The sequence below is a fragment of the Takifugu rubripes genome, chromosome 22 (genome assembly GCF_901000725.2).
Source record: "Takifugu rubripes chromosome 22, fTakRub1.2, whole genome shotgun sequence".
Lineage (NCBI taxonomy): Eukaryota > Metazoa > Chordata > Actinopteri > Tetraodontiformes > Tetraodontidae > Takifugu > Takifugu rubripes.
Window position 1 is genome coordinate 15213720 of NC_042306.1, and position 27843 is coordinate 15241562.

General features: G+C 57.9%; 3 protein-coding genes across 10 annotated transcripts in view; 1 reads left to right on the forward strand and 2 right to left on the reverse strand.

Annotated features, from left to right (window-relative positions):
- The first annotated feature begins 571 nt into the window (after positions 1-571).
- Positions 572-19335, forward strand: efr3a (EFR3 homolog A (S. cerevisiae)). Of its 2 annotated transcripts, none has more exons than XM_029831623.1 (23): positions 572-595; positions 10818-10894; positions 10980-11107; positions 11211-11361; positions 11559-11680; positions 11756-11905; positions 13117-13257; positions 13527-13605; positions 13693-13828; positions 14434-14601; positions 14676-14790; positions 14870-14921; positions 15006-15178; positions 15249-15324; positions 16252-16413; positions 16510-16641; positions 16706-16773; positions 16940-17067; positions 17644-17729; positions 17821-17869; positions 17942-18045; positions 18123-18172; positions 18241-19335. In XM_029831623.1, exons 3-23 carry the CDS (start codon positions 11001-11003, stop codon positions 18443-18445), a joined length of 2454 nt encoding a protein of 817 aa, XP_029687483.1. In that variant the 5' UTR covers positions 572-595; positions 10818-10894; positions 10980-11000; the 3' UTR covers positions 18446-19335. The 2 variants fall into 2 exon arrangements, with proteins under 2 accessions (XP_029687483.1, XP_029687482.1); XM_029831622.1 differs by lacking the exon at positions 572-595 and adding an exon at positions 608-974 and having other exon boundaries at positions 18123-18173; positions 18243-19335.
- A 149-nt stretch (positions 19336-19484) lies between these two features.
- On the reverse strand, positions 19485-23009 carry oc90 (otoconin 90). Of its 2 annotated transcripts, XM_029831627.1 has the most exons (14): positions 22732-23005; positions 22608-22664; positions 22363-22537; positions 22190-22296; positions 21950-22090; positions 21507-21590; positions 21373-21423; positions 21098-21265; positions 20879-20983; positions 20560-20652; positions 20278-20446; positions 20108-20214; positions 19838-20039; positions 19486-19768 (listed from the first exon to the last, which is right to left on the reverse strand). In XM_029831627.1, the coding sequence occupies exons 1-14, from the start codon at positions 22793-22795 to the stop codon at positions 19618-19620; spliced, it is 1674 nt and encodes a 557-aa protein (XP_029687487.1). In that variant the 5' UTR covers positions 22796-23005; the 3' UTR covers positions 19486-19617. The 2 variants fall into 2 exon arrangements, with proteins under 2 accessions (XP_029687488.1, XP_029687487.1); XM_029831628.1 differs by lacking the exon at positions 21507-21590 and having other exon boundaries at positions 19485-19768; positions 22732-23009.
- Positions 23010-23831: 822 nt separating this feature from the next.
- The window catches only part of hhla1 (HHLA1 neighbor of OC90), an 8664-nt gene continuing 4652 nt past the window's right edge, over positions 23832-27843 (reverse strand). For 2 of the 6 annotated variants that reach the window (XM_029831629.1, XM_029831633.1), the window contains 8 exons: positions 27495-27590; positions 26203-26286; positions 26051-26107; positions 25879-25959; positions 25001-25180; positions 24347-24497; positions 24199-24281; positions 23832-24003 (listed from right to left, as the gene is read on the reverse strand). In XM_029831629.1, the coding sequence (XP_029687489.1) occupies positions 23960-24003; positions 24199-24281; positions 24347-24497; positions 25001-25180; positions 25879-25959; positions 26051-26107; positions 26203-26286; positions 27495-27590 (776 nt within the window). In that variant the 3' untranslated portion in view covers positions 23832-23959. The other 4 variants (XM_029831634.1, XM_029831631.1, XM_029831632.1 and 1 more) reach the window with 3 other exon arrangements.

The window sequence follows — 27843 nt, forward strand, 5'->3', positions numbered from 1 at the left end:
TGTGTGTGTGTGTGTGTGCGCGCGTACAAATCCTTTAATCACCTCTAAGTCTTTTGGTGGGGCTGGAAAAAGGTCCTAAAGAGCTTAAAGAGCACAAGTAGCACACTTTCACACACATTCGGATGCTAACAGGCTATATTTAGCTCTGATTAGCATCTGTTGGACAGTTCTGACCTCACAGGAAGCATAAATTCAAACGTACACAACCAGACATTATTGTAAATAACTGTTTATTTATGTTGACCTGGACAGGTGATTCACAAATGTTGTCAAATGTAACAACTGACAATAAGAAATAAACAGCTCGGTTTGTCTTTTTATTGTTGTTATAAGATCAAGGTGAATATCATCAATATGTTTGATAATCATCAATATGTTTGATAATTGATTCTGCTGAATATCAAGAGGCTTAATCATGGTAAAGAACTTGTAATAAGAACAATAATGTTGTCCTAACACACCCACACTCACACACCCACACGCGCACACACTCACACCCACACGCGCACACACACACTTCCGTGTTGTGTGTGTGAGCAGGAAGCAGAGAAGTTGACTGTGGGAGTTGCTCTGGCGAAGTCGTGTTTTCCGACAGGTATGTCGGTCCCTGAACACACTGTTGCTGTTTCCGGTCCACCGCGCGCCGTCGTCGCTCACCGACGCGCCGACTCTCCCGTTAGCTTCCGCGGCTAATTTGTCCGGACAGACGGAGCCACCGACGGCGGGGCTCGGCAGCGTCTCTGCGGGCGCAGTTAGCGCGTCAGCGGGGCTTCGGAGGTCCGGGCTCAGGGTCACGGCGGTCGGTCACGGTGTCGCGTGACGTCGTGACCAGGTGATTCGGTGTGACGGAGTCGACATCCAGGTGAAGGCAGCGAGCAGCAGAAGCTACATGGAGGCTAACTAGCGTCGCCTCCAGCCAATCAGCGCGCAGCGTGCGGAGGAACTGCGGTACTTTAGCACCAGGATGCCCGCGGGTAAGATCCGTGTGTGTGCGTGTGCGTGCGTGTGCGTGCGTGCGTGCGTGTTTACTGGCTCACGTTCTTTGATCTGAGATTATTGGAGGTTTGATGTTCCAAACATGCAGTTTTTGGGGAGTCCTGCCTGATTCACCATCAGGTTTAATGTACATTTATGTTGATCACATGAAAGATGAGTTTGATAGTTTCTGCTGCGCACAATTTCCTGTTTTAAGGACCAATTTGGGATCCTCTTCTTTAAGTTTTGACATTAGGAGCTGAAGTTCTGGGGCATTAAAGGATGAATTAATCTGTGCGTTGAGACACTCAGCAACAGAAACCTGCAGCCGCTCAGACTTTATGTCCATCAGTGAAGATGAGGTTTAAAAATAAAAACGCCTCCGTGGCGTTTCTGCCACATTCATGAGAGCCACAGGTCAACTGTGGTGCAGGTCACCTGTGTGAATGCAAACGGACTATATGGTGGACCAACGACAGGAAGTGGACCAACGACAGGAAGTGGACCAACGGCAGGAAGTGGACCAACGACAGGAAGTGGACCAACGGCAGGAGGTGGACCAATGACAGGAAGTGGACCAAAGACAGGAAGTGAACCATAGGCAGGAAGTGAATCTGACCAAGGCTGGGGTCTAGAGGCTGGGGTCTGGAGGCTGGGGTCTAGAGGCTGGGGTCTAGAGGCTGGGGTCTAGAGGCTGGGGTCTAGAGGCTGGGGTCTGGAGGCTGGGGTCTAGAGGCTGGGGTCTGGAGGCTGGGGTCTGGAGGCTGGGGTCTGGAGGCTGGGGTCTAGAGGCTGGGGTCTGGAGGCTGGGGTCTGGAGGCAGGGGTCTAGAGGCTGGGGTCTGGAGGCTGGGGTCTAGAGGCTGGGGTCTAGAGGCTGGGGTCTGGAGGCTGGGGTCTAGAGGCTGGGGTCTGGAGGCTGGGGTCTAGAGGCTGGGGTCTGGAGGCTGGGGTCTAGAGGCTGGGGTCTAGAGGCTGGGGTCTGGAGGCTGGGGTCTAGAGGCTGGGGTCTGGAGGCTGGGGTCTGGAGGCTGGGGTCTAGAGGCTGGGGTCTAGAGGCTGGGGTCTAGAGGCTGGGGTCTAGAGGCTGGGGTCTGGAGGCTGGGGTCTAGAGGCTGGGGTCTAGAGGCTGGGGTCTGGAGGCAGCTGCCTCCTACTGTGGCTCCACAGTCAGCAACATCTTTATCGGCTCTCTATCAAGTACCTGAAATAATGTCCAATTATATTTGCTGGACAAGCTGACGACACTCCGGCAGGACCCGGCTGGATCACCAGTACGTCACAGGAAGCAGCAGTACGTCACAGGAAGCAGCAGTACGTCACAGGAAGCAGCAGTACGTCACAGATACGTCACAGGAAGCAGCAGTACGTCACAGATACGTCACAGGAAGCAGCAGTACGTCACAGATACGTCACAGGAAGCAGCAGTACGTCACAGATACGTAACAGGAAGCTAAAGTGAAAGAAGACAATACTTACATTTGTCTGACATCTCTGTGGTTCACCAGCCATTAACAAGTGGTCACGTGATGCCGCAAAGGCTGATGGGACATATTAGCAGGTTAGGGTGCATCGGTTGTACACGACTTTTCGCAGTGCATTGTGGGATACATTGAGTGCACAACATAGGCTACAGCGATGCACACTAAGCATTCTAAATGGCATGCACACTACTGAGTGCACTACACAGGGTGGGGGGGGACCCAGAGACAGGAAGTGACCGAATACAGGAAGTGACCAAAAGACAGGAAGTGAACCAAAGACAGGAAGTGAACCAAAGACAGGAAGTGACCAAAAGGCAGGAAGTGAACCAAAGACAGGAAGTGAACCAAAGACAGGAAGTGACCAAAAGGCAGGAAGTGAACCAAAGACAGGAAGTGACCAAAAGACAGGAAGTGACCAAAAGACAGGAAGTGACCAAAAGACAGGAAGTGAACCAAAGACAGGAAGTGACCAAAAGACAGGAAGTGACCAAAAGACAGGAAGTGAACCAAAGACAGGAAGTGACGCAAAGGCAGGAAGTGACGTAGGGCAACAAGAGGTTGACCCTGCAGAAGCGGAGGTGGAGGAGTAGATGTGGAGCAGTGAGGAGGTTCTTCCAGTGTTGGTTCTGTTCTGTCTTGACCCGGCTTTCTTCCTCCTCCTTTGCGTCAGTCCTCGGATCAGAACCAGCCTCTGTAGCTGCGTGACCTTGTGCTGTCTGGGGTCGTCCTGGTGTGAAGGCGCCGTCCTGACCTCCACCTCTGAGCGACGGTGCCCCCGGTGGCCGCTGCCGTGGCAGCAGCTGCCGTGGCAGGTGAGCGGGGGGGCTGCTGGACCACAGACAGACACAGACCCAGGCTCCCCCTCAGACCGGAGCCTGGGTGGCGTCTGGACCGCTGAACGCTCGCAGCTCTGTGGGAGGTGTCTGCCAGCTCCAAGCACTCAGCTGTAATTACTCCCAGTGGTGGAGGCTTGATTACATTAGTGCTAATGTGATGCCCTCAACATCATCTGATGGAGCCGAAGGCTGGACAGGGTGTGTGTGAGTGTGTGTGTGAGAGTGTGTGTGTGAGAGTGTGTGTGTGAGAGTGTGTGTGTGAGTGTGAGTGAGTGAGTGACAGAGTGTGTGTGAGAGTGTGTGTGAGAGAGTGTGTGTGTGAGAGTGTGTGTGTGAGAGTGTGTGTGTGAGTGTGAGTGAGTGAGTGACAGAGTGTGTGTGAGAGTGTGTGTGAGAGAGTGTGTGTGTGAGAGTGTGTGTGTGAGAGTGTGTGTGTGAGAGTGTGTGTGTGAGAGTGAGTGAGTGACAGAGTGTGTGTGAGAGAGTGTGTGTGTGAGTGTGTGTGTGAGAGTGTGTGAGTGACAGAGTGTGTGTGTGAGAGTGAGAGTTTGTGAGTGACAGAGTGTGTGTGTGAGTGAGTGTGTGTGTGTGAGTGTGTGTGAGTGTGTGTGAGTGAGAGAGTGTGTGTGAGAGTGTGTGTGAGAGAGTGTGTGTGTGTGAGAGTGTGTGTGTGAGTGAGTGTGTGTGTGAGTGAGAGTGTGTGTGTGAGAGTGTGTGAGTGAGAGTGTGTGTGAGTGAGAGAGTGTGTGAGTGTGTGTGAGTGACAGTGTGTGTGTGTGTGAGAGTGTGTATGAGAGTGTGTGTGAGTGTGAGAGAGTGTTAGTGTGTGCTCCTCTCTTTAGATCCTCTCTTTAGCTCCTCTCTTTAGTTCCTCTCTTTAGTTCCTGTCTTTAGCTCCTCTCTTTAGTTCCTCTCTTTAGTTCCTGTCTTTAGTTCCTGTCTTTAGTTCCTGTCTGGTGTCTCAGAAGTGAAAATGCGTCACTGTCTAAATCTGCATGGGTCCAGTCTTTGTGTTCAGACTTCCCAGCATGCATCAGTGCTCTGGGTGGAACAGACGCAGGCAGAACCAAAGCGGATCAGAACCGGTGGGTTCCTCCCTCCCTGTTGTGTGATGTTTCTGCGTCGGTGAAGGTTTGTTCTGCAAAGGAGGATTTGTGTCTAAAAATAACTTGAAAGGCGCCTCTGCCTGTTCCTGCGTCTTGGCGCCGCTTTTATCCGCCGCTCTTTGAAGCTTTGGTCCCGATTTAATAAGGTCTCTATCCACATCACACAGGTGGGGGCGGCCTCGGGGGGCGGCCTGGACCCAGGGCAGGGTTCCTCCAGGAACCCAGTCCCTCAGCACCCCTCAACGTGTGAGCCCCCTCAAACCCAGACCAGACCAGACTAGACTAGACTAGACTAGACTAGACCAGACTAGACTAGACTAGACTAGACCAGACTAGACTAGACCAGACTAGACTAGACTAGACTAGACTAGACTAGACTAGACCAGACCAGACTAGACCAGCACTCAGCTCCTGGAGACCCCCCTCCCAGACCAGACCAGACCAGACCAGACTAGACTAGACTAGACCAGACCAGACTAGACCAGACCAGACCAGACTAGACCAGACCAGACTAGACTAGACTAGACTAGACCAGACTAGACCAGACCAGACTAGACCAGACCAGACTAGACTAGACTAGACTAGACTAGACTAGACTAGACCAGACCAGACTAGACCAGCACTCAGCTCCTGGAGACCCCCCTCCCAGACCAGACCAGACCAGACTAGACTAGACTAGACCAGACCAGACTAGACCAGACCAGACTAGACCAGACCAGACTAGACTAGACTAGACTAGACTAGACCAGACTAGACCAGCACTCAGCTCCTGGAGACCCCCCTCCCAGACCAGACCAGACCAGACTAGACTAGACTAGACCAGACCAGACCAGACCAGACCAGACTAGACCAGACTAGACCAGCACTCAGCTCCTGGAGACCCCCCTCCCAGACCAGACCAGACTAGACTAGACTAGACTAGACTAGACTAGACTAGACTAGACCAGACCAGACCAGACTAGACCAGACTAGACCAGCACTCAGCTCCTGGAGACCCCCCTCCCAGACCAGACCAGACCAGACTAGACCAGACTAGACTAGACTAGACTAGACCAGACTAGACTAGACTAGACCAGACTAGACCAGCACTCAGCTCCTGGAGACCCCCCTCCCAGACCAGACTAGACTAGACTAGACTAGACCAGACCAGACCAGACCAGACTAGACTAGACCAGACCAGACCAGAACAGCACAGCACAGCACTCAGCTCCTGGAGACCCCCCTCCCAGTGTGTGTGTGTGTGGGTGTGTGTGTATGTGTGTGTGTGGGTGTGTGTATGTGTGTGGGTGTGCATATGTGTGTGTATGTGTGAGTGTGTGTGTGTGTATGTGTGTGTGTGTGTGCATATGGGTGTGTATGCGTGAGTGTGGGTGTGTGTGTGCGTGCTCGTCCTGCTGGTCGTCTGTTGACTTTCAGGCTAAATTAGGGGCGTGCACGTACGTGCTGACGGACAGATGTTTGCAGTGGTGACACGTGTCCTCCTGCCAGAGGACAAGAAGGTCAGACGATGAGCAACGGCATCGATCACCTGACCTGACAGGAGGTCATGTGACACGCTGCTGCAGCAGGAAGTGCTGTGATGAAGCCGAGGAGGCGGAGCATAAAGACGGTGGATTAGCATTAGCCACGTTAGCAGGACACAGAGGTGTGTGTGGAGCTGCTTCTTCTTCTGCTCCTGTCAGATGCTGCTGTTGATCAACATCTGACCCCAGCAGGCTGCAGCGCCCCTGCTGGTGGCCCTGGGAAGTTCACCTGTGATCAGGTGACCCAGCATGCTCCTCCAGGCAGACGGGGGTCATGTGACTGACGTGCTCATCTGGCTGCTGATTGGTTCAGAGGCTGTGACATCACTGAGGTGAGAAGATGCGTCTGACCTTCAGGTCCCTGCTGTGACCTTCAGGGTCATTCTGGCCAGGATCCATCTCTGGTTCCTCTCTGGTGAGTTTGTTGGGACAGAGTGGATCAGTACTCAGTCCAGGATCAAAGACACGCAGCCTGTGACCCTGTACTGACCCGTACTGACCCGTACTGACCTGTACTGACCCGTACTGACCCGTACTGACCTGTACTGACCCATACTGACCTGTACTGACCCGTACTGACCTGTACTGACCCATAGTGACCCGTACTGACCTGTACTGACCCGTACTGACCCGTACTGACCTGTACTGACCCGTAGCCTCACAAGCTAAGTGATCATTCCCAGCCCAGCATCAAAGCCTGGGTAATTCATCACGTGGAGTTTTAGACCACGCCCCCTCAGAGTGAGCGGCCCACAGCGCCCCCTGCTGCACCCTGGTGGCATTACAGGCACATTTTACTGCGCTGGATTCTGTTTCCTGTCTCAGTCGTTCCTGAACCCTGTTCTCCTCACACACTGAGGAGCTGTGTGTGTGTGTGTGTGTGTGTGTGTGTGTGTGTGTGTGTGTGTGTGTGTGTGTGTGTTATTATCTTCCCAGACTGGTGCATCATTGATTTTTTATTTTGAGTGTTTGTGGGCTGTGTGTGCAGCATCAACACTGTTGTGTAACCACTGCCTGCAGATTCTAGAAACCCAACGGTGAAGCTCCGCCCACTCAGAACCATCCAGGTCCAAACTTTGCCTGGACAGAAACCCAGTAAGGGAGCTGCGCTCATCAGTCTGTCGCCGGGGCAACGACAGGAAGCTTCTCCAGGGACTGAGAGAGCCACCAGGAACAGTGGGGGGGGGGGCGATGGGTTAGGGTTAGGGAGGGAGGGAGGGGGTAAGGAAGGAGGTGAGGAAGGAGGGAGGGGAGGAAGGAAGGAGGGAGGGAGGGAGGGAGGGAGGGAGGCAGGCGAAGCGTGGGAGGAAGTAGCAGGAACCTCCTCAGCAGGAACCTCCTCAGCAGGAACCTCCTCAGCAGGAACCTCCTCAGCACTTCTTCATGTGAAAATGAGCCCAGATCTGATTTGGCTCCAAACTGATGGTTCTCAGCCTGAGGGTGACACCAGAACCACCTGTTCCAGGTCGTTGCTCTGAGGGTGGAGAAGATGTTCCTGTAGGTGAGGTCCAGCCCGAACATCTCCCCTGGTCCCTCACCACCCCACCTGGAGGAGCTCCGCCCCCCCCCCCCCGGAAGGGGAACTTCATCTGGGTCTTTTGTTGTTCCTGCTGATCTTCATCACCAGCGTTCTGGATCAGAGCCGGTTCTGTGGGTGTGGAGAGGAGAACGCTGTAACGTTGGAGCTGCCGCCCCCCAGCAGCAGTGGGGGGTGGAGATGCGGACCAGACCGGGCCAGACGGGACCAGACGGGCCAGACCGGACCAGGACCGTGTCCATCCTGGTCCATGCTGGTCCATCCTGGTCCATCCTGGTCCCTCGGCCCCCAGGGCGCCGTGTCCATCCTGGTCCATCCTGGTCCATCCTGGTCCATCCTGGTCCCTCGGCCCCCAGGGCGCCGTGTCCATGCTGGTCCATCCTGGACCCCTGACGCCTCTCTGGCTCTTCTGTCTCCATCCCTGGATGAGGAGGATCTACCTGGAGAGGCGGAGCCTCTGCAGCTGCTGTAGGGACCGGGCAGCGAAGGTTCTGGACTCCCCTGTGCGTCATGTGCTGGATCAGGTTGTCCTGAGAACACGGCGCTCTGTAACCTGAGCCGTCAGACCGGCGCCGTCTCCTCAGAATCACCTGACCGGAGCCGGCGGCTGATTGGCTGCTCAGTGAGACGATGTTTCTCCAGAGCCTGCGAGACCCCTCAGTCCACACGGATCCACAGCTGGACTGGGAGGTCAGGGGTCATGTCTCCTCTGCGTACCTCCCTGAGGAGCTACAGGCAGGTTCCTGGGACCGAGGTCTCCATGTACAGCGGCGCCTCCTCCAGACCAGGACTGCTGGGTCCCGGTAGGTTGGGTTGGTGTTCTCTGGTTACCGAGGCGACGGCTCCGTGTCCCGGCCCAGGCCGCTCACCTACAGGTTCAGGTCTCCACGTCTGGATCTGCTGAAGCTCCAGTGGATCCATGTGATGGATCTCCATCTGAGTCCTGATCCGTCCTGCTAATACTGGTCTGAACATTGTAGACCAGACTGGAGCCTGTGGGACCCAGAGGTGCCCCCTGCTGGTCTCCTGGAGCCTGTGGGACCCAGAGGTGCCCCCTGCTGGTCTCCTGGAGCCTGTGGGACCCAGAGGTGCCCCCTGCTGGTCTCCTGCCCCTGTGGGACCAGAGGTGCCCCTGCTGGTCTCCTGGAGCCTGTGGGACCCAGAGGTGCCCCCTGCTGGTCTCCTGGAGCCTGTGGGACCCAGAGGTGCCCCCTGCTGGTCTCCTGCCCCTGTGGGACCCAGAGGTGCCCCCTGCTGGTCTCCTGGAGCCTAGATGCTGGTCTCCTGGAGCCTAGATGCTGGTCTCCTGGAGCCTAGATGCTGGTCTCCTGGAGCCTAGATGCTGGTCTGCTGGAGCCGGTGTAGATGCTGGTCTGCTGGAGCCTGTAGATGCTGGTCTCCTGGAGCCTGTAGATGCTGGTCTCCTGGAGCCTGTGTAGATGCTGGTCTGCTGGAGCCTGTAGATGCTGGTCTCCTGGAGCCTGTGTAGATGCTGGTCTCCTGGAGCCTGTGTAGATGCTGGTCTCCTGAAGCCTGTAGATGCTGGTCTGCTGGAGCCTGTAGATGCTGGTCTGCTGGAGCCTGTAGATGCTGGTCTGCTGGAGCCTGTAGATGCTGGTCTGCTGGAGCCTGTAGATGCTGGTCTCCTGGAGCCTGTGTAGATGCTGGTCTGCTGGAGCCTGTAGATGCTGGTCTCCTGGAGCCTGTGTAGATGCTGGTCTGCTGGAGCCTGTAGATGCTGGTCTGCTGGAGCCTGTAGATGCTGGTCTGCTGGAGCCTGTAGATGCTGGTCTCCTGGAGCCTGTAGATGCTGGTCTCCTGGAGCCTGTAGATGCTGGTCTGCTGGAGCCTGTAGATGCTGGTCTCCTGGAGCCTGTAGATGCTGGTCTCCTGGAGCCTGTAGATGCTGGTCTCCTGGAGCCTGTAGATGCTGGTCTCCTGGAGCCTGTAGATGCTGGTCTGCTGGAGCCTGTAGATGCTGGTCTGCTGGAGCCTGTAGATGCTGGTCTCCTGGAGCCTGTGTAGATGCTGGTCTGCTGGAGCCTGTGTAGATGCTGGTCTGCTGGAGCCTGTAGATGCTGGTCTGCTGGAGCCTGTGTAGATGCTGGTCTGCTGGAGCCTGTAGATGCTGGTCTGCTGGAGCCTGTAGATGCTGGTCTCCTGGAGCCTGTAGATGCTGGTCTCCTGGAGCCTGTAGATGCTGGTCTCCTGGAGCCTGTGTAGATGCTGGTCTGCTGGAGCCTGTAGATGCTGGTCTCCTGGAGCCTGTGTAGATGCTGGTCTCCTGGAGCCTGTGTAGATGTTGGTCTGCTGGAGCCGGTGTAGATGCTGGTCTCCTGGAGCCTGTAGATGCTGGTCTCCTGGAGCCTGTGTAGATGCTGGTCTCCTGGAGCCTGTGTAGATGCTGGTCTCCTGAAGCCTAGATGCTGGTCTCCTGGAGCCTGTAGATGCTGGTCTCCTGGAGCCTGTAGATGCTGGTCTCCTGGAGCCTAGATGCTGGTCTCCTGGAGCCTAGATGCTGGTCTCCTGGAGCCTAGATGCTGGTCTCCTGGGCCTGTAGATGCTGGTCTCCTGGAGCCTAGATGCTGGTCTCCTGGAGCTAGATGCTGGTCTCCTGGAGCCTGTAGATGCTGGTCTCCTGGAGCCTGTAGATGCTGGTCTCCTGGAGCCTGTAGATGCTGGTCTCCTGGAGCCTAGATGCTGGTCTCCTGGAGCCTAGATGCTGGTCTCCTGGAGCCTGTAGATGCTGGTCTCCTGGAGCCTAGATGCTGGTCTCCTGGAGCCTAGATGCTGGTCTCCTGAAGCCTAGATGCTGGTCTCCTGGAGCCTAGATGCTGGTCTCCTGGAGCCTAGATGCTGGTCTCCTGGAGCCTAGATGCTGGTCTCCTGAAGCCTAGATGCTGGTCTCCTGAAGCCTAGATGCTGGTCTCCTGGAGCCTAGATGCTGGTCTCCTGGAGCCTGTAGATGCTGGTCTCCTGGAGCCTAGATGCTGGTCTCCTGGAGCCTAGATGCTGGTCTCCTGGAGCCTGTAGATGCTGGTCTCCTGGAGCCTGTAGATGCTGGTCTCCTGGAGCCTAGATGCTGGTCTCCTGGAGCCTAGATGCTGGTCTCCTGGAGCCTAGATGCTGGTCTCCTGGAGCCTGTAGATGCTGGTCTCCTGGAGCCTGTAGATGCTGGTCTCCTGGAGCCTAGATGCTGGTCTCCTGGAGCCTAGATGCTGGTCTCCTGGAGCCTGTAGATGCTGGTCTCCTGGAGCCTGTAGATGCTGGTCTCCTGGAGCCTAGATGCTGGTCTCCTGGAGCCTGTAGATGCTGGTCTCCTGGAGCTTCTCATGCTGCTGTCTGCTGTGCTTGCAGGAGTCTGTGGTTGCTGTGGTCCACTACGGCCCAGGTACAAACGCCTGGTGGACAACATCTTCCCCGAGGACCCAAAGGTGAGTTCATGGAGCTTCCTGTTGGGTCGGTGATGACGGTGGTGCCAGAACCTCTGGCCGGTCTTTAACCCGCGTCTCTCCTCAGGACGGCCTCAGTAAGTCCGACATGGAGAAGCTGACCTTCTACGCCGTGTCGGCTCCAGAGAAGCTGGACCGGATCGGAGAGTACCTGGCCAAGAGGCTGAGCCACGACGTGGTGCGCCACCGCTACGGGTGAGACCTCACACGTGCACGCTCCTGACCTCGGCTCCATAAGAGCCGGTCCAGGTGCTGGACCGGTGGTGCCGGTGTGACCCGGACTGTGGTGCCGGTGCAGGTACGTGGTGATCGCCATGGAGGCCCTGGACCAGCTGCTGATGGCCTGCCACTCCCAGAGCATCAAACCCTTCGTGGAGAGCTTCCTGCACATGGTGGCCAAGCTGCTGGAGTCCAGGGAACCGGACCTGCAGGTCCTGGGAACCAACTCGGTACGATTTCATCTCTTTAGTTAGTCTGAACCAGCTTAAACCCGCCTGGCCCGGTCCGGCCCAGTTCCCCTCACTGGGGCCTGAGGCTCATTCTGGAAATAGTGATGATCATTTCCAGGAAGCCCAGAGTTCTGGTTCTGAGCTCTGGGTTCTGGTTCTGAGCTCTGACCCTAACGGTGATGCAACATCTTCTCCAGTTTGTAAAGTTCGCCAACATCGAGGAGGACACGCCCTCCTACCACCGGCGCTACGACTTCTTCGTGTCCCAGTTCAGCGCCATGTGCCACTCCACCCACGAGGATCCGGAGACCAGAACCAGGTGAGGCCCAGAAACGTGTTCCACCCCAGGTTCTGGCTCTGCTGTAGCTAACTAGCTTTGTTGCTATGTCCCCAGGATCCGTGTGGCCGGCATCAGGGGCCTGCAGGGCGTGGTCAGGAAGACGGTCAACGACGAGCTGCAGGCCATCATCTGGGAGCCCCAGCACATGGACAAGCTGGTCCCCTCCATGCTGTTCAACATGCAGGACAGCGAAGACCTGGACAGGTAGGGGGTCTGGGCTGGGTCTGGGTCAGGCTGGGTCTGGGTCTGGGTCTGGGTCTGGGTCTGGGTCTGGGTCTGACCCAGGCTGGGGTCTGGGTCTGGGTCAGGCTGGGTCTGGGTCAGGCTGGGGTCTGGGTCTGGGTCTGACCCAGGCTGGGGTCTGGGTCTGGGTCTGACCCCAGGCTGGGTCTGGGCCAGGCTGGGGTCTGGGTCTGGGTTCTGGGTCTGACCCCAGGTTGGGGTCTGGGTCTGGGTCTGGGTCAGGCTGGGGTCTGGTCTGGGTCTGGGTCTGGGTGGGTCTGGGTCTGGGTCGGTCTGGGTCTGGGTCTGGGTCTGACTCAGGCTGGGGTCTGGGTCTGGGTCTGGGTCAGGCTGGGTCTGGGTCAGGCTGGGGTCTGGGTCTGGGTCTGGGTCTGGGTCTGGGTCAGGCTGGGTCTGGGTCAGGCTGGGGTCGGGGTCTGGGTCTGACCCAGGCTGGGGTCTGGTCTGGTTCTGTCACGTCTGATCTGACTGAAGGGTTAGGGTTTGGACCAACAGAAGAGAAGAACCTGCAGGTCCGAATCAGCCTCATGATCGGATCAGAGCCGTGATCATTTCTGATGGGTTTGAGCCCAGAGGAGGGGACGTTTCCCGCCTGTGTCTCCTCGTCCTCGCGTCCCTGCTCCGCCTGGTTCTGGTGGTTTCCATGTGAACAGAAATCTATTTTTGGCCTCTGTCCCCCCCCGTCCCTCCGCCCCCCCCCCGTCCCTCCGCCCCCCCGTCCCTCTGTCTCCCCGTCCCTCTGTCCCCCCCGTCCCTCCGCCCCCCCGTCCCTCTGTCTCCCCGTCCCTCCGCCCCCCCGTCCCTCTGTCTCCCCGTCCCTCTGTCCCCCCCCGTCCCTCCGCCCCCCCGTCCCTCTGTCCCCCCCCGTCCCTCCGCCCCCCCCCGTCCCTCTGTCCCCCCCCGTCCCTCCGCCCCCCCCGTCCCTCTGCCCCCCCCCCGTCCCTCCGTGTGGAGGAATTCAGACTTGGACTTTGGGATTTGATCGGTCCTGGTGGACGAGACGTCGTCCCTCAGCTCAGAGACGCAGGACAGAAAATATGAGACCTGGACCTGGACCTGGACCTGGACCTGGACCTGGACCTGGTCCTGGTCCTGGTGCTGGTGCTGGTGCTGGTCCTCCGTCAGTAGGTTCTGTACATGAACCAGTCTGGACTCATCTCTCTCTCTGGCAGGGCGGTGCATCCAAGCACGCCATTGGTGGCCGGTCAGGACGGCGAGGAGAACCCGTCCACGCTGGCGGAGACCTGCTTCAGGGAGCTGCTGGGCCGGGCCGCCTACGGGAACATGAACAACGCCGTCCGGCCCGTCCTGGTGTGAGTACACGTCCCTGTCCTGGTCCGGACCGGCCTCCACACCGGGCCTGAGCTGGATCTGCTGCGGGTCACTGGCTGTTAGCTGTGAAGGTCCACGGGTGAACCTTCACCCGTGGACCTTCACCTGTGGACCTTCACCTGTGGACCTTCACCTGTGGACCTTCACCTGTGGACCTCCTGCAGGAGGAGGAACTTGAAGGACACGCGTGACCTTTGACCTCCATGTGTCCTCACAATGCTGGCTATTCAACAGGTGTGTGTCCCCCCAGGCACCTGGACCACCACCACCTGTGGGAGCCCAACGAGTTCGCCGTGTCCTGTTTCAGGATCATCATGTACTCCATCCAGGTACGGCCCAAACCTGCACCGGGTCGCTGACGGCCCCGCCCACTCCGTCAGACGGGTCAGGGTCTCACGTTGTGGTCTTGGTGGCAGGCTCAGCACTCGCACCACGTGATCCAGCAGGTCCTGAACCACCTGGACACTCACAACAAGGACACGCCGCGGGTCAGAGCCGGGATCGTGCAGGTCCTCCTGGAGACCGTGGCCATCGCCGCCAAAGGCTCCGTGGGTGAGTTCCACACCTCTGTAGGACGTTAGCCCTGGCCCTGGTCCTGGTCCTGGTCCTGGTCCTGGTCCTGGTCCTGGTCCTGGCCCTGGTCCTGGTCCTGGCCCTGGCCCTGGCCCTGGCCCTGGCCCTGGTCCTGGCCCTGGTCCTGGTCCTGGCCCTGGCCCTGGCCCTGGCCCTGGCCCTGGTCCTGGCCCTGGTCCTGGCCCTGGTCCTGGCCCTGGTCCTGGCCCTGGTCCTGGTCCTTCTGTTTACCGAGGTGATGTGAACAGGGATGGTTCAGGAGAGCAGAGGAAGCCACACCTTCACTGAGGCCTCCAGCCCTCCTCACCTGTGGCTCGGTACGCTGCTCACCTGTAGCCCCGCCCCTGACAGCCGTAGCCCCGCCCTGTCAGCCGTAGCCCCGCCCCGTCAGCTATAGCCCCGCCCTGACAGCTGTGGCCCCGCCCCGTCAGCGGTAGCCCCGCCCCTGTCAGCTGTAGATCAGCGTGGTGACGTGTTGGACCGTTGAGAACCCTAGAGACGCCCCCCTACTGTTAGCATCAGGTAGCTAGCTTCAGATGGGCGCACATGACCGAGTGTGTGTGTGTGTGTGTGCGTGTGCCCAGGCCCCACCGTGCTGGAGGTCTTCAACACGCTGCTCAAGCACCTGAGGATCAGCGTGGACCTGGAGCTGGGCGACGGCTCCCGGAGGAACTCGGCCGCCAGCGTTTCCTCGGGCCGCAGCAGGGAGAGCGAGGAGCGGGTGGTCCAGAACGCCATCATCCAGACCATCGGTACCACTTCCTGCTCGGGGACGGGAGCCCGCCCCTCCGGCTGACCTTTGACCTTCTGTGGTCTGTGTCTCCAGGGTTCTTCGGGGGGAACCTGCCGGACTACCAACGGGCCGAGGTCATGATGTTCATCATGGGGAAGGTTCCTGTGTACGGGACGCCCTGTCACACGCTGGACACCGTCAAGATCGGGTCGGTCCAGGACCTGGGTCAGGGTGGTCCGGACAGGAAGTGACTCCTGACTGAAGATCTGCTGTGTTTGATGTTGCAGACATCAGGGGACCAAGAGGATCCAGACCATGCTGCTGAGCTCCCTCATCATGGTCACACACACACACACACACGTTAGCTCGCTAGTGTTAGCATGCTAGGTTAGCATGGGCTAGCTTGTCCTCCTCTGTCCCCAGGTGACCTCTGGCTTTAAGTCCAAGTCCATGGTGGCGGCGTTGCCTCCGTCCTTCCTGGATCCGCTCTTCTCCATCTCCCTGATGGAGGACGCCGAGCTGAGACAGCTGGTGCTGGAGATCCTGCACAACATCATCGATCGCCATGACAACCGGGCCAAGCTGCGAGGCATCAGGTGGGAGCTGCGGCGCCGCGGTGGTGATGGTTCCCCGTCCAGACCTCCATCATCTGCTGGTCTGTTGCAGGATCATCCCCAACGTAGCAGCGCTGAAGATCAAACGAGAGAAGATCTCCAAACAGGATGTGGCCTTCATGAAGAAGGTAGGATGAAGGGGCGCTCAGAGGTTCCTCTGACCTTCTCTGAACTTCTCTGACGTTCTTCTGACCTTCTCTGAGGTTCCTCTGACCTTCTCTGAGGTTCCTCTGATCTCTGACCTACTCTGAGGTTCCTCTGACCTTCTCTGAGGTTCCTATGACCTTCTCTGAGGTTCCTCTGACCTTCTGAGGTTCCTCTGATCTCTGACCTACTCTGAGGTTCCTCTGACCTTCTCTGAGGTTCCTCTGACCTTCTGAGGTTCCTCTGACCTTTTCTGAAGTTCCTCTGACCTTCTCTGAGGTTCCTCTGACCTTCTCTGAACTTCTCTGACGTTCTTCTGACCTTCTCTGAGGTTCCTCTGACCTTCACTGAGGTTCCTCTGATCTCTGACCTACTCTGAGGTTCCTCTGACCTTCTCTGAGGTTCCTATGACCTTCTCTGAGGTTCCTCTGACCTTCTGAGGTTCCTCTGATCTCTGACCTACTCTGAGGTTCCTCTGACCTTCTCTGAGGTTCCTATGACCTTTTCTGAAGTTCCTCTGACCTTCTGAGGTTCCTCTGAGGTTCCTCTGACCTTCTGAGGTTCCTATGACCTCTGAGGTTCCTCGGACCTTCTCTGAAGTTCCTCGGACCTTCTCTGAAGTTCCTCTGACCTTCTGAGGTTCCTCTGTCCTTCTCTGAGGTTCCTCTGATCTCTGACCTACTCTGAGGTTCCTCTGACCTTCTCTGAAGTTCCTCTGACCTTCTGAGGTTCCTCTGACCTTCTCTGAGGTTCCTCTGATCTCTGACCTTCTCTGAGGTTCCTCTGATCTCTGACCTTCTCTGAGGTTCCTCTGACCTTCTCTGAGGTTCCTCTCACCTTCTCTGAGGTTCCTCTGACCTCCTCTGAGGTTCCTCTGACCTCCTCTGAGGTTCCTCTCACCTTCTCTGCAGCACGGGCAGCAGCTGTACCGCCACATCTACCTGGGCTGTAAGGAGGAAGACAACGTCCACAAGAACTTTGAGCTGCTCTTCACCACGCTCGCCATCCTCACCATCGAGCTGGCCAACGAGGACGTCATTGTGGACCTCATCCGCCTCGCCGTCGCCCTACAGGTGGATCTTCTCCTCAACCTCAGCTCACAACGATGGATGAAACCACGTTTTTAACCATCTGATCCCTCCTGGTCTTCTCTGGTCTTGGTCCTGCAGGAGATGACGCTGGCTAACGAGGAGAACCTGCCCATGTTCAACCGCTGCGGCGTCATGGCGCTGGTGGCGGCGTACCTGAACTTCCTGAGCCAGATGATCGCCAACCCTCCCTTCTGCCAGCACGTCAGCAAGGTGAGGGATGTTCCTGGGTTCCTGCTGCTGCTGGACCCACCGGCTGACGCTTCGCTCTCCTCAGGTCATCGAGCTGAGGACCTTGATGGCGCCGTATCTGCTCCCGGAACACGTGTTCAGAGACAAGTGTCCGTAAGTTTGGTGGACCGGACCTCCGACCTGGAGGCCCGTTGACCAGATGTTCCTGCTGATGCTCCTCACTTTAAATCTAACCCAAATGTGGAACCACCTGAGCCACACGTTCCTGGAGAACAGCTTCTCCACCATCAGGTCCGATCTTTCTTGCTTCTGTCCTCAGACTTCCTGAAACTCTGGAGAAGGACGAGCAGCCGCTGTACTTCCAGAGCGCCGACATGGCGGAATGTCTGGCCGTGCCGGGATACAACGTGGAGAAGCTCTCGCTGCCCTACGTTCCTCAGGTGACAGGTGAGGAACCTCAGAGGAACCCGGGTCCTCCTGGGGGACACAGACGTAACCTTGATGGTCTGTTTTTCTTGCCGCCTCAGTCTTGTACACAGTCGGGAAAATCCTGCACCGATGCAAACAGACGTCCAGAGGTACCGCGCTAGCTTAGCATCAACCTGGAGACCCCCGTTAGCTTAGCATCAGTGCTAGCATTCGTCTGGGAATTTTTAGTTCTTTAGACTTGAATGGTTGGTTAGCAACCTGTTAGCAGCCTGTTAGCAGCTGGTTAGCAGCCTGTTAGCTCTTAGCAGCGCAACCTCTGATCCTTTTCTCTTTTTCTTGCTCTTCATTGGCTCCGTGACGGTAAGTATATAAGCTAACTGTCAGCTAACATTTTCGTTAGCCCGGTATATTAGCGTCGAGCTCCGACAGTTTAAGGGAGAAGATAAACGTCGCTGTAGATGAGGAAAACCTGGAAGTCCTGGAAGTCCAGTCTTGGAAGTCCAGTCCTGGAACTCCAGTCCTGGAACTCCAGTCCTGGAACTCCAGTCCTGGTCTTGTTAAATCCGGATTATTAATCTGCGTCTCATCCTGTAGATGAAGACCGTCTGACCAGGAGGAAGAGCTTCGTGGACACCATGTCCCTTCAGGTGGACATCTTGTCCAACAGCCTTCCAGACAAGGTTAGCATTACAACGGCGTCCTACGGGCCGGTTCTGTTGGCCGGTTCTGTTGGCGCCTCTTCAGGTCTGATGGACCTTTGCTTGTCTGCAGTCCCAGCTGGCGGAGGAGATCACGTTCGAGACGCTGAAGAAGGCCATCGGTAAAGGGAGACGGTCCAGGTCAGGACATGTGGACAGGTTGGACATGTGACTGACAGAACCGGTGTCCTCAGATACCACAGGTCTGGAGGAGCAGGAGCGCGAGAGGCGGCGCCAGGTGATGGAGAAGTTCCAGAAAGCTCCGTTTGAGGAGCTCGCCGCCCACTGCGAGTCCAAGGTAGCAGCAGATGATGATGCTAACCAGCTGCTAACCAGCTGCTAACCAGCGGCGCTAAACTGCCGTGTCCTCCGCAGGCTAACATGCTGCACGACCGTCTGGCTCAGATCTTCGAACTCACCATCAGGTCAGGTGACCTGCACGTGGCTCCTGTGTGACGCGCCGCGTTAGCTAACAGCTGCTGTCCCCCCACAGGCCCCCCCCCCAGCCCGTCCGGAGTGGTGTCGCTGTCCGCGGGTCACACGCAGCATCAGTCGGTGCCCGTCTACGAGATGAAGTTTCCCGACCTTTGCGTCTACTGACCGGAGCGAAGCCACGTAAACGCCGCCAAGCGTCGGGACGCCGTCATCACCAACACAAATTCACTCTGCTGCTAGCTGTTGCACTAGGTTTTAGCTAGGTTTAGCTTCGTACGGACAAAACAGTCGTCAACGACTGGCTAGCAAACAAAATGGCCGCCACATCTCACCGTTGTTGCCGTAGTTGGTTATAAGCGCTTTGGTTGGGGTTTAGCTAGCAATAATTCAGCTTTTAATCGCAAGAAATTAATGAAAACAACCAAATCTGATAAAACTCAATGAACCCGCCTCTGTAGTTGCTAAGCTAAAGCTGTTTGCTAGCGTCAGAATGTTTGGGTTTGACTAGCAGTTTTATTTCCTGATGTTTGAATGTAATTCTGAAGGTACGACGGATGTTCACGCTAACCTGCCCCTAACCTGCCGCTAACCTGCCCCTAACCTGCAGCTAACCTGCCCCTAACCTGCAGCTAACCTGCCCCTAACCTGCAGCTAACCTGCCCCTAACCTGCCCCTAACCTGCAGCTAACCTGCCCCTAACCTGCCCCTAACCTGCAGCTAACCTGCTGAACTCTTTAGCGAGTTAGTGGCGAAAAAATCAGTCCAAACTCCTCAGGTGCAGGTCAAAGGTGCCAAACTGCGTCTGTAGTTGAGCCTCCGGGCCTCCAGGGGGCGCCTGAGGCTCCTCTGCGGGGGTAAACTAGTCCCTGGCGGAGGGATACGGGCGGTGGCAGGAAGTCGGATCAGGATCAGAATAAAGTTTCTAAACTGTGAAAAACGAATTTTGCTGTTTTTGATCATGAAGAATCTGGTGGATCAAATCTGGCCTCGTTAGTGATCGATTAGTGATCAGTTAGTGATCGATTCTGTGGTTTCTGATCTTTAAAACTGAAAATGAACAAATCTTTTGTCTGAAGCTGAAACATTTGTGAGATTCTGTTTTTGATAGAAATCTTCATCCACTCAGACACGTTGAATAAAACTGATCTCATCACTTCATTGTCCCTCCTTTATTACTACTTTATTACTCCTATATTAATACTTTATTACGCTTATATTACTACTTTATTACTCCTTTATTACTACTCTATTACTACTCCTTTATTACTCCTTTATTAACTCAAAACTCACGTTTGGTTTTTACAGCTTTATTATAAAAATCACAGACTGACCAAACTCCCCCGAAGCTTCGGAGTTCAAACCCCAGCACAGACAGAGCACTGCTGGGGTGCCCCTGAGCAAGACACCCCCCCCCCCCCCCATTTACTAACTAACTTCACTTCCCAGAATCCTCCTCTTCTTCCTCCTCCTCCTCCTCCTCAGCGCCCACCACTGGCCGCCCCCCCAGCTCAACATCAGGAAGCAGCTCAGAACCCAGGGACGACCCAGTTGGAGGTTCTGGGTCCTGCTGGTCAGAACCCTCATCACTGCAGGAAGATGACATCATCAACATGTCTCCAGCTTCCTGTCACATGATGTGAACATCCTGTTCTCACCTGCCATGATCTGCAGCAGCCTCCTCACTGGCCCGAGGGGGGAGGCGGGGCCCGGGAGGCCCCCCGGCCCGGCGGCAGGAGGGGGCGGGGCCACCGCACTGGCGTGACCCCAGCCTGTGGTCGAAGGGCGCCGCCGCCATACACTCGGCGGTGGTGCGATCACACGCACACTGCAGCTGGTCACACACCGAGGAGCCCTGACCTGCAACAGCAACAGTCTTTAAACGTCTCAGCCAATCCCGACGCAGCGGCGCCAGCAGCCCCACCTACATCGCGGCTTCCTGTTGTCACAGGAAATGAGAGCGTTGAGCTTCCTGTCGGACCTGCAGCCCATCGAGCTGATCTGAGCCCAGCAGCAGCGGTGGAGGAAGCAGCACCTGAGCGGGAGATCACCTCGTTAGCCTCAAACCTCCTCAGTGACATCACTTCCTGTGGCTGACCTGTCCAGCTGGTCCACGGGACGCCCGCCGCCCTCCTGGCCGCAGTAGCAGCCGTACATCTCGTACTCGTGGGGACATCGTCCCGTCAGGCAGCGCAGCATCGCACCCAGGGACGCCGTCCGCCGCGCTCGCCCGTCGGGGCCGTAGATCGTGAACGAGTCGCTGCATTCTGCCAGAGACAGGTTAGCACGCTACGTTAGCGCGTTGTGTTAGCGTGAGAGATGAGCGATGCTACCAGTTCATCTGACTGGGTGGTGAGAGCAGATCAGGAAGCCTCGTCACCTTTAGCCTCCGACTGCTGCTGGACCTCCGATGACCCGACAGACTCGAGCAGCGAGCAGAACGGAACCGTCTGCTTCTGAGCCACATCGTCATCTGCAAAGATAAACGCAGCTAATATCAGCGTTTGCTAATCTAAGAATGCTGCCGAGCGTTAGCTCGACTGTCATCCAGCTGCTCACACACATCTGTAAGTTAGCGTGACTCAGAAAGGTGTTTCGCTAAGTTAGCCAACAGCTAACTTGCTAGTTTGGTTTAGCCAACACAGCTAATTTAGGAAAGGGGCGTGGTTTCCAGATGGTTGTACAGGTGATCAAAGTACCGTCTGTGTTTTCCTGCTGCGAGCTGTCGTCCACGCACGGAACTTCCTGTGTTGGTTTCACAGCTTCCTGTTCCTGTCCAGCTTTGAGCGCCGTCGTCTCGAGTTCTGGGAAGTCAATTTTTATGACAAAATTCTGCGTGTTAGCTGTAGCACGTTAGCTTCAGTCATTGTCGGGCAGAGGACGGCGTCCACGTGTCCCGGCTACAGTTGCTCTGTTACCAAGCTCTTCATCATCGTCATCATCGTCCTCTTCAGAGGGCGTGGCTAAGCTCCTGGGTGCAGAGGTGATCGGCTGGATGGGGTCTCCTGCTCCTCCTACAGGCGACTCACTGGTGGTCGCAGGTCCTGGAGTTGATGGTTCGACTCCCGTGGTCACTCTGAGCAGCTCTGCAACAAACCCACCCACTTGTAGCTAACGCTCACAGAATCCGCTGCTTGTTTTCAGGAATGCACCGCGTTAGCATCACCAGCTAACAGCTAGTTGAGGGGCTCACCGTGGCTGCTGGCCGAAGCGTTAGCATCGTCCGTCTCTGCATCAATGGAACCTTAAAGACGGACAGAGGAGACTCACAGCGCTGCTGCAAGCTAACAGCCGCCAAACACGTTAGCATCTGGGGAACTAGTATACCATCTAATGGCGTTGTGGGTGGGGGCGGAGCCAGTGATGATGTGACGTCGCTGTCATTCAGTCTGCTCATCGTGTGATTCACCTCTGTCAAAACAGCTGGAATCAGAAACCCGTGTGCTGCCTCCAGTGGACACAGACGGAACACACACGCTGATTTCATGTTGTGTTAGCAGCAGTGTTAGCAGCAGTGTTAGCATCAGTGTTAGCATCGGTGTTAGCAGCAGTGTTAGCATCGGTGTTAGCATCGGTGTTAGTCGGACCAGGAAGTGAACTCGCTCAAAGACGCGTTAAACAGACCACCTGAGGACCACTGGAGTAGCCCCGCCCACCCGACTCTGGTCACCACGGTAACCAGAGGAAACTCGGACGGAGGTCGGAGGTGTTGCGACGTAGCCGCGTGGAGTAACCACTGTTGCATTGTGGGAAGAGAGATGAAGGGTTACCTGAACCACTTCCTGTCTGTGTGGCGAGGCAGGACGAGGCGGCGACGCCCCTAAAGGCGGAGTCATAGGAGGCGTTGGTCAGGCACTGGATGGCGGCCCGGTCGCAGCGGCAGAACCTCTGCTGGCACCAGCCGCCCTCGTCTGTCGGGACAACGCCAACAACAGCAGTTAGCATCTGTTAGCTCCGGTAAGCTCAGCCCGCTAACGCTAGCAGCGAGCCGTGAGGCGGCGCCAGCTCACCGCAGCGGGCGTCGAGGGCGGAGCAGCCGTGGAGGCGCGGCGGCGGCGGCGGCGTCTGCCTGCAGGGGGCGGCGTCGCCGTAGCAACGCCGGTGCGTCTGGCAGCAGCTGCGGACAGAAGAAGTGAAGCGCGCCGGCCGTCTGGGGCGGCGGCGGCCCAGAGGCGGGACTCACCTGTCCAGAGGATCCACGGGGGCCCCGGCCACCAGGTGCGTGCAGGTGCAGCCGTAGTCGTCCAGGTCTCGAGGACAAAGACCCGACGAGCAGCGAAGCTTCGCCGCAAAGTTCAGCAGCGACGGCAGATCGTGGAAGACGGCGTGCAGCCAGGAGAAGCGCTGGCCGACGCACTCTGGCACCACAGAAGAAGAGAGAGTCAGCGGCTGGGCCGGCGCCCCCTGCTGGACGCAGCCTGTTCTTACCGGTCATGTGGTCCACGTCATGTGACCTGGAGCAGGACGCCGCGGCGGCGCTCGGAGCTGAGGAGCAGCAGCACAGGTGAGCAAACGGGGAGGAGCTGATCAAAGGTCACGGGGTCCAACTCACCGTGAGCAAGAGACAGAACCAGAACCAGAACCAGAACCATCGTCAGATCTGGGCTGGTTAGCATCAGCGGCGTTAGCGGGTCCCTGCAGCAGTCGCGGCTTCTTCACTCGCGCTCGTACCTGCAGAGCAGCTTTAAGGTGCTCGGCTCCTCCTCCGATTGGCTGCCACCCGTCACCTGACTGGGACGCCCTGCAGGTGTTCCGCCCCGGCGGTGGGGGTCCTGGGGGCCCCACAGAGGAGCCTTTGTCCTCTTTGTCTCAGGAGGTGGTCCTGGTCTCCTCAGAGGAGTTCAGATCAATGAAGAAGAGCGGCGGCAGGGGCGGGGCCAACAGGCCGCTATTGTAAGGGCAGTGGGGGGAGGGGCGGGGCCAACAGGCCGCTATTGTAAGGGCAGTGGGGGAGGGGCAGGGCCAACAGGCCGCTGTTGTACAGGGCAGTGGGGGAGGGGCGGGGCCAACAGGCCGCTATTGTAAGGGCAGTGGCGGGAGGGGCGGGGCCAACAGGCCGCTGTTGTACAGGGCAGTGGGGGGAGGGGCGGGGCCAACAGGCCGCTATTGTAAGGGCAGTGGCGGGAGGGGCGGGGCCAACAGGCCGCTATTGTAAGGGCAGTGGGGGAGGGGCGGGGCCAACAGGCCGCTATTGTAAGGGCAGTGGCGGGAGGGGCGGGGCCAACAGGCTGCTATTGTAAGGGCAGTGGGGGGAGGGGCGGGGCCAGATAATGCCACAATGATGCCAAAACAGGAAGCGTTTGTTCAACTCAACCAAACTTTATTGACACAGCATCTGTTACAGTCACAACTCTGTGTGGCGGTGATGAAGGTGGCGGTGATGAAGGTGGCGGTGATGAAGGTGGCGGTGATGAAGGTGGCGATGATGAAGGTGGCGGTGATGAAGGTGGCGGTGATGAAGGTGGCGGTGATGAAGGTGGCGATGATGAAGGTGGCGGTGATGAAGGTGGCGGTGATGAAGGTGGCGGTGATGAAGGTGGCGGTGATGAAGGTGGCGATGATGAAGGTGGCGGTGATGAAGGTGGCGGTGATGAAGGTGGCGGTGATGACGGTGGCGCCGATGACGGTGGCGCCGATGACGGTGGCGGTGATGAAGGTGGCGCCGATGACGGTGGCGGTGATGAAGGTGGCGATGATGAAGGTGGCGCTGATGAAGGTGGCGCTGATGACGGTGGCGCTGATGACGGTGGCGCTGATGACGGTGGCGCCCGGTTCTCTCGTCACGCCTCCTCACACATCCTGATCACACATCTTTGTTTCACATCTGAGGACACAGACGAGGAGGCGGAGTCAGGTGATGAAGGTCAGAGAGAACGCCACAGCACCGCTCCAGGGGGCGGGACTCTGGAGGACTGAAGCTCCGCCCAGCTGGGCTTGATGCTTCTAGACGTTCTGGACTCCTCCTCCACCTTGGACCGCCTGGCCAACCGGGCCGGTCCAAACCGGTTTGGACACTCACTCCTGGAGGGGGAGGTCCTCCGGGCACGGCGGCAGACCTCAGACACGTGTTTGTGGTACCAGTTCTGACCGTGGACACAGAACCTGGAACAGAAACGGCCCTTTAGAACCAGAACGGATCCAAAAGGTTCTGAGAGCGGCGCAGACACCTGTTGGGCCGCGTGTGGCGGCGCAGACGTCCACAGACGCACCGCGAGAAGAAGCTGCACAGCTGCAGGACGCACCGCTGCAGCCCCTGGGCGCCGGCGGTCGTCATGGCAACCACAGCTGCCGGGCCACCGGGCCGGTCCGAGGGACAGCCTCTCAAGACAGGGGGAGAGGTCACGTCAGCCACAGCCCAGAACCGCCCGCGACACTTCCTGCTTCGAGCCGAGTCTCCTCCAGCGCCCCCCAGTGGCCACGCGGAGGCGCGCGCCCCCCAGTGGCCACGCGGAGGCGCGCGCCCCCCAGTGGCCACGCGGAGGCGCGCGCCCCCCAGTGGCCACGTGGAGGCGCGCGCCCCCCAGTGGCCACGCGGATCCGGATTCAAATGAGGGACTTTGTTGCGTAAATGTGGTCGTTGTCCCTAGCAACGCTCCCGTCCCACCCCGCAGGTGATGCTACATATTCACCTTCTCGACAGTGACGGAATGATTAAATATAGAAACGTCATGAAAACTCAGCGCTCCATCCCAGAGCTTGTTGCTAGGCAGGAGGCGGCCGTTGCTACGGCGGCCTGCGAGCCCCTCCAGGGTGATGGAGACCAGGAGGAGGGATCAATCAGGAGACCTTCACCTTCACGCTGCTTCTGTTGGATCGTTTACCTGGTGTCTGCAGGGGCATGCTGGGTAGTGTAGTCTCCGTGGTCGCTGGCCAGGTGAAGCTGTGCTGCGTCGCCAGCTGTGCTGATGCAGATGTTGAGGGTGGTGCTGCTGGTCCAGCTGGGCGGGTTGCTGGTGCTCCAGGTCGGGGTTGTGGAGGCAGCGGCGTGCTCTCCGTTCCTGCTGTGGGATGGAAACAGAAGAACAGAAGGTTGTCAGCAGGTCCTCCAGGAATCCGTAACGGGCTTTAGTCCTCCACCCTGATGGGGCGGACCCCCGGACCCCGGGAGGAGGGCCCGCCGTGGCCCCAGGGAGCCCCCAGCTGTGCTCCCCACCACCAGAGACGCTTCTCAGCAGCCTCCCGGGTGTCTGACAGCATTCACACCCCGGCGGAAGCTAATGCTAATGGTTGGTGACGGTGCCATTCAAATGTATGTTGGACGGAACTAGCCGAGATTAGTCAGCGCTAGCTAACATTCCCTGCTAACAGAAAATACGTCACCTGAAAATGAGTAATAAACAATGCAGATAAGGAATAAAACAAGAGAAGCAGGTGTGAGATGTTTGTGATCCGCTCTGATGAGGAGTGTCCGCGGTGACCAGCGGCGCCTCCCCCAGACCCACCGGCAGCGGCCGTCTCATCCCGGCCGGGGAACGCGGAGCTCCGCCCGGAGTCGCGGCTCCGCCCGGGCGGCTGCTGCGTTTCGGACGCTAAAATCAGATCATCACACGCACGAAGCTCATAAACGCACTAAACTCGTAGTGAAGCGGAAACTGCGCTAAAGTCACATTGGTCTCATTGAAAATGCGCGTAAACATGAAAAAGTGGGAAACCCCAGAATGGGGCGCTGCTGCCCCCTGGCGGCCAGGAGGCCACGCACCTGGCCCAGGCGCGCCCCCGATGGTGCGGTTGAAGATGGGAGCGATGGAGTGGAGCTCCCACAGGTGCGACACCTCCGCTCCTGCAGCACAACAACACACCTGTGAACAACTGCGGCGATGCCTGGTGCTGCGCCGCGCTGCGCGTGCACGTGAGGCTCCGGCGGCACTGACCCGTCCTCCCAGCCATCAGGCAGATGTAGGTGCAGGTGGACTGGTTCCGCTGGCCCACTGACACACACACACACACACACACACACACCAGTTCCATCATCACAAACACTACCGGCAACCACAGCAACAGGTGAGACGTTAGCCCCGCCCACCTGATACGATGGACGCCGACTTGAAGAGCTCGTGGACGTAACTGGTGGAGTTTCTCATCACGTCCAGTAGGATGGCGCTAAAGTCTGAAGATAGAGGACACGTGAAGGACAAACAAGCTGCAGGTTCTCACCTGTGCACCCTCACCTGTGAGGTCTCACCTGTGAGGTCTCACCTGTGCACCCTCACCTGTGCGCCCTCACCTGTGCGCCCTCACCTGTGCGCCCTCACCTGTGAGGTCTCACCTGTGAGGTCTCACCTGTGCGCCCTCACCTGCGGCCCTCACCTGTGAGGTCTCACCTGTGCGCCCTCACCTGCGGCCCTCACCTGTGCGCCCTCACCTGTGAGGTCTCACCTGTGCGCCCTCACCTGTGAGGTCTCACCTGTGAGGTCTCACCTGTGCGCCCTCACCTGCGGCCCTCACCTGTGCGCCCTCACCTGTGAGGTCTCACCTGTGCGCCCTCACCTGTGAGGTCTCACCTGCGGCCCTCACCTGCGGCCTCACCTGCGGCCCTCACCTGTGCACCCTCACCTGTGCACCCTCACCTGTGAGGTCTCACCTGCGGCCCTCACCTGCGGCCCTCACCTGTGCACCCTCACCTGTGCACCCTCACCTGCGGCCCTCACCTGTGCACCCTCACCTGTGCACCCTCACCTGCGGCCCTCACCTGTGCACCCTCACCTGCGGCCCTCACCTGTGCACCCTCACCTGTGCACCCTCACCTGCGGCCCTCACCTGTGCGCCCTCACCTGTGCGCCCTCACCTGTGAGGTCTCACCTGCGGCCCTCACCTGCGGCCCTCACCTGTGCACCCTCACCTGTGCACCCTCACCTGCGGCCCTCACCTGTGCACCCTCACCTGTGCACCCTCACCTGCGGCCCTCACCTGTGCACCCTCACCTGCGGCCCTCACCTGTGCGCCCTCACCTGTGAGGTCTCACCTGCGGCCCTCACCTGTGAGGTCTCACCTGCGGCCCTCACCTGTGCACCCTCACCTGCGGCCCTCACCTGTGCACCCTCACCTGTGCACCCTCACCTGCGGCCCTCACCTGTGCACCCTCACCTGCGGCCCTCACCTGTGCACCCTCACCTGTGCACCCTCACCTGCGGCCCTCACCTGTGCGCCCTCACCTGTGCGCCCTCACCTGTGAGGTCTCACCTGCGGCCCTCACCTGTGCACCCTCACCTGCGGCCCTCACCTGTGCGCCCTCACCTGTGCGCCCTCACCTGCGCGCCCTCACCTGCGGCCCTCACCTGCGGCCCTCACCTGTGCGCCCTCACCTGCGGCCCTCACCTGCGGCCTCACCTGTGAGGTCATTGGTGTGGTTGGTGACGCAGTAACAGAACCTTCTTCTGAACCAGCTGCTGCTGAAGCTTCTGACGCTGGAAACTGAAACAATTTTACACCGAAAATCGATTTCTTTCAGTTAAAGCCTGAAAAATTCAGTTTAATGACATGAAAATCCAATTTAATCCAATACCACTAATCATTAGTAATAAAGGATTGTTATTAACAGTAATAGTCATAAAATATCACTAATCTATTGATTATTCCAATATTTAAATATTAAAGACGCATGCGGTTACAGAGGTGGGCCACTAGAGGGAGCCACTAAACAGCCTAAAACTGCTCCGTCAGCGCA